We start from the raw sequence: 6,655 nt of genomic DNA, 5'->3' as shown, positions 1-6,655 counted from the left end.
GACTTGATATATCTCGCGTATTCCCCAGAACAAGGCACCTAGCATTTTAGTTACTGAAATGGTATCGTTAGTTATAATATTTTTCATCGGCTGCTTTTGGTTTTGTACTGATGCATTCCTTGTGGTAGACGTTTTTGTCTTCTACGCGATACTGTGCGGATTAAGTCATTCTGAATTCTTCATCCCACATTGTCGATTAATTTCAACTAAAAATGATATTGTTGATAAATTTAACTATTGCGGGTGCTGTGTTTTTTTCTGGGTAGCATCAGCATTTGACAGTAACAGCTGAAAGAAAGTGAAACCATCTTTTTTAAATGAGGTTTTTTTCATAAGAATGGGGGATTTTATTCTTGAAACGCCGAGGAAGGTCTTTGGCGAAATAACAAGATTTTTGTTTTTGAGGATTTAATAACAAGATTTCTTTTGAGAGAAGGCAAATAACAAGAGGCGAGCTGTTCATTACTATGAATCGGCCTAGCCCAACTTCCCAGTCTCCAGCCCACCTATGACCCAGCCAGCACACAGTCTCTCGCTCCTCTTCCACTCAAAAGAAAAAAAGGTCTCGCTCCTCTCCTCAGTTCAGAGCTCGTTCGCAGTCGCAGCCCACAGCTAGAGCTAGGAGACGCGCCGCCGCCCCGTCAACCCTATCATAGGCACCGGCAGCCTCCTCCGGCTCGCCCTCGTGCACGCAGGCGCTCCACAACGCGCGCGCGGACGCCAGCCTTCAGGAGTAGCGCAGCATCGCAGGCGCCGGCAACAGTCGTTGGCTGGCAGAAGCGGAGGTGCCGGCCGGCTGGAGTCAGGATTCGGCTCGCACGGTCGCACGCCGCCACGCCCGTTACCGGAGTGAGGAGGTCCCGACCCGCCGCCGCATCCAGCGCATCGGCTGTTGGAGGGCCAAGACGCCAAGGTTTAGTTCCCAAATTATTTGCTTCTATTGCTTTCTTTATATGTAGTTGATTCAGTGTCGATTACACTCTGTTTGCTAGTTCATGAACTGTTAACTGATTTAATGTCATCTACAGTTTGCTTGCAGATTTGGAAATGAAGAGAAAGGCTACGAGTATGCATGATTTTTATGCAAGCAGTTCAGTTACTCCTTCCCCTGCCGATGTCGAGCCTGAACTTGCCCCAGCTAATGTGACTGCAAATCCCTTTCCCTTAATTGTTGTGAGCACAGTGCCTCCTCCTGAAGCTGAACCCCCAAATGAGGAGAGCAATGGTACCACATCTGATGAGAGTACAAACCGACCAAGGCAGCGCATACTAGGATCTCATCCAAATAAAATTATCAAGGATGACATTGGAGACAAGAACTTCTCAATCCTTATTGATGAGGCTAGATATTGCTCAGTAGAAGAGCAAATGGCAGTGACTGTGAGGTAATGCATGCCGTTTTTAGTGCCGTTTATAGTGTACTAATGATTTTCACTGATCTAATTTCTTGATGCATGTAGATTTCTTGATGATCACGGGGTGCTCCAGGAAAGATTCCTTGCAATTAAGCACATCACAGATTGTACATCTGCTGGAATTAAAGAAGCTTTGGTTGATGTATTGGATTATCATGGTTTGCAGATTTCTAGGCTACGTGGACAGAGTTATGATGGGGCTTCAAATATGAGAGGGGAATTCAATGGTTTGCAAAAATTGGTTAGAGATGAAGCTCCATATGCATTTTATGTTCACTGCTTTGCTCACCAGTTGCAGGTGGTGGTTGCCACTGTTGCTCAATGTAGTCCTACTATTGCTGATTTCTTCAACTGTATTCCCTTGATAGTGACTCAAGTGTGTTCATCTTGCAAGCAGAAAGATGCATTACTGGCCAAACATCAAGACGAATTGTTAGATTTGATGGAGAATGGAAAGATTTCATCCGGAACCTGGTTGGATCAAGAATCTAGCATAACAAGACAAGGAGATACTCGTTGGGGCTCACATCTCAGAACCTTGCTTCGCATATTCACAATGTGGAATGCTGTGGTGGATGTGCTAGGAATTGTAGTGGTTGATGCTCGGGAACACACTTGTCAAGGTGGAGCTTCAGGTTTGCTTATTAAGATGGAATGCTTTGAATTTCTCTTCATCATGTTGTTCTCAATAAACTTGTTGGGCACCACAAATTATCTATCACAAGCTTTGCAAAGAAAGAATCAAAATACTGTCGAAGCCATGCATTTGATCTTAGATGTGAAAGAAAGCTTGCAAGATATGAGGGACAATGGGTGGGAGTCTTTATTCAGTCAAGCCAAGAACTTTTGTGAGTGCCAAATATGGATGATCTTGTTGGAACTATGGGTCAATCTGTTCGCGCTAAGAATAAGGTGACCCGACTTCACTATTACAAGGTTAGCATATTCAATGTTGCCATTGATGCAACTATTACTGAGATGAATCATCGATTCAATGAAGTTTCCACTGAGTTATTGGATTGTATTTCTTGTCTTAATCCAGCAAACAACTTCTCAAAGTTTAATGCTGACAAACTTATTCGGCTTGCTGAAATTTATGCTGAGGACTTTACGAAAGCTGACCGGTTGTTGCTAACATTTGACCTTCCGAGATTCCTTATGAACATTAGGAGAAGTGAGGAATTTAATGGATGCCAAGATGTGTCCACACTTGCTCGATTGATGGTTCAAACAAATAAACACACATCTTTCCAGTTGGTATATCGCCTCATTGAGTTGGCGTTGATTCTTCCTATGGCAACTGCACCAGTTGAGTGAATATTTTCGGCAAGAGACAGATGTGCGCAATGAGGTATCAAATGAATGGATAAATGATTTAATGCTGTGCTACATCGAGAAAGAGATGTTTAGAAGCATTCATGATGATCAAATCATGATCCAATTCCAGAAATTAAGGCGTGAAGGACATTTGCCTCATGAGTTAAATGTGATTTCTTAGAGGTATATGTCAGTTTTACTAGTGTTAATAGTCAACATTGGATGCCTTACTATTATATCACTAATATTGTGCTAATTTGGACAGATGGTTTGCGGCTGGTCACTTGGGCATACATTTCTATATTTTGGTTTGGAGGTGTTCTACCATAGCATTAGTTAGAAGCAACACCGTATCATTGTTTTGGTCTTCTAGTTGTTGCTTCTCCAGTCTAGTACTTGATGTATTGGTGTGTGAACTGTATGAAACTTCAAGGTATGGTCAAACATGTTACTAGTATTGGTCTTAAAAGAATTCATGTTACTTTGAGCACATGTTTGACAGATATTGGCTGTTTAAATTGGTATACCAAATTGATTCATATTTTGATATTTTTAAAAACTCTAGCAAATTCCAGCAAGCTTCCATAGTGATATGGGAAATTTTGAGCTTATTTGGACAATAGGATTAGGAGGTAATGAACGGTGTTGGCATGTCTACAGTGTGGGATTGGGATGATATGTAATGAACCACTTTCGTAGTTCTGTTTAATACATATACATATGGCCCAGCTGTTAGAGAAGAAGACGAAGAATCCGTTGGTTTAAGCTACTACGTATTTTACAAGATCTTGCAGGTACTTATGCACACCTCACTTACTATAGTTCTGATTCCTCATCTGTAGATATGGAAATCACACCATATCCTTTACCTCAGCAATGAGTTTCCATCTTTATAATAGCCACACGCTTACACATGTAGTAGACTCCACGAAAATTACTTGCTAACACCGTACTGTAAGCTGGCTGCGTTTTTTGATGCAGTGAGGGCGCTTATACTTGCTTTAATCAAAAAGTTGGAGCTGGAGAGTACAATTACGGTTCTAGACTAGACCATATTCTTATTTCTGGTCATGTTTCCATCATTACAATTCCGTGGAAGGCCATGGCATTTTCCACTGCCATGTGGAGGATTGTGGAATAATAAATCATTTTAGAAGTGGGTGTTCAAAAAATATCTCAAAGTAAAGAAGGGTGAAAACTTTTCTTTATTGAGAGCAAAGTGGATAACATACAAGATTTGCTTACTAGTTATCCATAGGTGGAAAGGAGGGAGAAGTAGTTAGGTAGAAGGATTCAATCATATTCCAGTTTATATTATATTGACCAGAATACCTGAACTTCCAGTCCCTAATACCCCATAATCAGCTGCTAGGTACCTCCAGAAATCCATGGACGGCTGCAGAGTATAGGTGAGTAATATTTATGTTATGTAACATTATGTCATAACTTGACTTTTCACCCTACAATATACAAGGCGAAACAAGGGTATATTATATTCTCATTCTGTAATTATAGTGAAACTTATTGAACTACTGTATTTCTTAGTTTTCCATCAGATGCATGACTATTACTTCTCTAGTTTCTTACCTATGGTGAAGATCTAAATTTCTTCCCTTGTATTCTTAAGCATCTATTTGTATCTTATAATTTTCACATGGAGGAATTCTGTCCTTGGTTGGATACTTTCACTGAACTTGCTACATAGCTAGCTTTATGTTCAAGTGTACGTGCATGTTAACTACTTCGACAGGAAAGATAATTAATAAAATAGAATATGTGTTTGCGCATACTAACTTCCATAATATTCATCATTGAGTTTTCAGTTTTTAGAGCAGATTGGTTAGAGTTTCTAGTCTCTACACCATACCTAGTTCAGATGAAGCTGTCCTTTGCTATACTAACTACCAAATTTTACTGCACTGCGAATATTATAGTAGGTTGTGATACACCTCCTCACAATCACATGATAGACCGCTATGCAACTTGATAGACCTCCTTACATGATAGACCACTTTGCAATTATGTAGTCCGGTCCTTGGCTAAGTCTGTAGTTGAGAAAAAAAAAACAGATTTTCTCCTTGTGTATTGTAATGGAGTACTCATTAGCTCACCCCATATACACACGACTTACTTAACAGGCCTTCTGCATATACAATCTACTACGACAAACAAAAACACAAGCACTGTACCTGATCAACTTGCAGTGGAGCTGATAATTAGTTAACACAAATAACAAACACCTGCAGTGGAGTCTCAGCGAAGCGCGCCTTCCGTGCAGACATCTCACTCAGCAGTCAGAATCAACCACGCAAGCAATTATTTCACCCTTGACGATGAGAAAATACCATGTTTATCTATAACAGTCCGTGATGGTGGATCCTCATTACAATGGTGCATTACAGTAGTAGCAACCCTCTAGAGTTGATCTCTTGGTGTAGATTATAAAAAGAGAGTACTGAAGGAATGCCCCCAAATCAAATACTAGTACGGTACAGCCGATTAAAGAGCAAGTTGTAAAGAAAAATAGAAAATACATGACGATACAATGCTGATTAGGGTTCTGTCCTCGGAACAGCAATTTTCCATGGCAGCCTGAAGAATCGCAGGCCATGAATGCTTGTATGGCACACAGTAGCTTGTCAAACAGTTGGAAATAAGCAACTCTGCATCTCTTACAAAATAAGAAGGCAACAAAGACCACCCAAAGACCCAGGATAAATCCCGCAGCCAGGCCAAGATAGAAAAACCTCGCCTCTGCTTGATGCTCGTCAAGATCCCCTCCAAATACCTTGGGCCCTGAACAGTTCCTCGAAAGAGGAGGCCCGCAGAGGTATTTGTTGCCGATGTACGATGATGCTGGATCAATGAGCGTCTGCAGCTGATTCCCGGTGGGAATTCTTCCTGATAGATTGTTGTATGACAGGTTCATCTTGCTTAACATTGTCATGTCTGAGAAGCCAGAAGGAATTTCGCCGGAGATTTGATTGCATGACAGGTCGAGAGACTCCAATGATCCAAGAAAGCCAATCTTCTCTGGGATGTTACCAGACAAGCGATTATAGGAGATGTTCAGGTTCTTCAGATTAACAAGAGATGTTATTTCAACTGGAATATCTCCAACTAAGTTGTTGCATGACAAGTCAAGGCCAACCATAAGAATGATGTTGCTAGTGTAAGCAAGGTATCGACCTTTCATTACCACTACTTTTTTTTTTGAGGGGTAAAACCAAATTTATTCATGAAAGTCCACATGGTGTGGGATACATCTCTGGTCGTGAGACACGCCAAACCAAACGTGGCGTCCCGGACCTCTAGAGAGCGAAAACTTGGCTAAGCTATGTGCTTCATAATTAACAGCACGACTCTCAAAAGAAAAGGTACAATTAAAAGTAGATGATCTAAGCTTTATCTCTGTAATAATCGCTCCATACGACCCGCGTGAGTTCTTGTTGATGTCTGAAATGACTTGCATGCAATCCGATGCGATGATGAAATTTTGAATGCCCAGGTCCTCTGCCAGGGACAAGGCTTCCCGGCATGATATAGCCTCAAGAGTGGCCGGATCTACCACTCCGTCCAGGACTAATGCTGAGCTCCCCAGATAGTTACCCCATTCGTCCCTGCATACTGCTGCTGCTGAACCGCCCCTTCTTGTCACGACTCCGGCGTCAACATGTATCTTGCAGTAGTCCGCCGGTGGCTTCTTTGGCCCCCGGTGAGCCGGCGGTGCACTTCCTCTGTTTGTGACCCGGCTGCTCCTTTTGTCTTTTATGATATTAAGATCAGCCATGAATCTGGTGATGAACATGTAGGTAGCATGAGGGCTCTGGAATATAGACTCGTGGATGGCTTTCCGGCGGGCATGCCATATGGACCATAGTGTGACTGCCATTAAGACAAATTGATCATGTGTTAACAATTGC

At 41.8% G+C, this 6,655-nt stretch overlaps 1 protein-coding gene across 4 annotated transcripts; it reads left to right on the top strand.

The window, feature by feature from the left end:
- The first annotated feature begins 525 nt into the window (after window positions 1-525).
- Window positions 526-6,655, top strand: LOC125510160 (zinc finger MYM-type protein 1-like). 4 transcript variants are annotated; one of them, XM_048675257.1, is made up of 6 exons: window positions 526-913; window positions 1,029-1,385; window positions 1,461-1,713; window positions 1,813-2,915; window positions 2,998-5,913; window positions 6,241-6,655. In XM_048675257.1, the coding sequence occupies exons 2-4, from the start codon at window positions 1,048-1,050 to the stop codon at window positions 2,329-2,331; spliced, it is 1,110 nt and encodes a 369-aa protein (XP_048531214.1). In that variant the 5' UTR covers window positions 526-913; window positions 1,029-1,047; the 3' UTR covers window positions 2,332-2,915; window positions 2,998-5,913; window positions 6,241-6,655. The 4 variants fall into 4 exon arrangements, with proteins under 4 accessions (XP_048531214.1, XP_048531213.1, XP_048531212.1 ...); XM_048675255.1 differs by having other exon boundaries at window positions 527-913; window positions 1,461-2,351; window positions 2,458-2,915; window positions 6,241-6,654; XM_048675256.1 differs by having other exon boundaries at window positions 1,040-1,385; window positions 1,461-2,915; window positions 6,241-6,654.

This window comes from Triticum urartu, chromosome 5, assembly GCF_003073215.2.
Source record: "Triticum urartu cultivar G1812 chromosome 5, Tu2.1, whole genome shotgun sequence".
Lineage (NCBI taxonomy): Eukaryota > Viridiplantae > Streptophyta > Magnoliopsida > Poales > Poaceae > Triticum > Triticum urartu.
This window is presented reverse-complemented; position numbering and strand designations above follow the sequence as displayed.

Excerpts from the sequence above, each read along its gene's own strand:
- LOC125510160 (XM_048675256.1), top strand. The coding sequence starts at position 1,048 with ATGAAGAGAAAGGCTACGAGTATGCATGATTTTTATGCAAGCAGTTCA. Across the intron at positions 1,386-1,460 it reads CAAATGGCAGTGACTGTGAG|ATTTCTTGATGATCACGGGG; the intron begins GTAATGCATGCC and ends TGATGCATGTAG.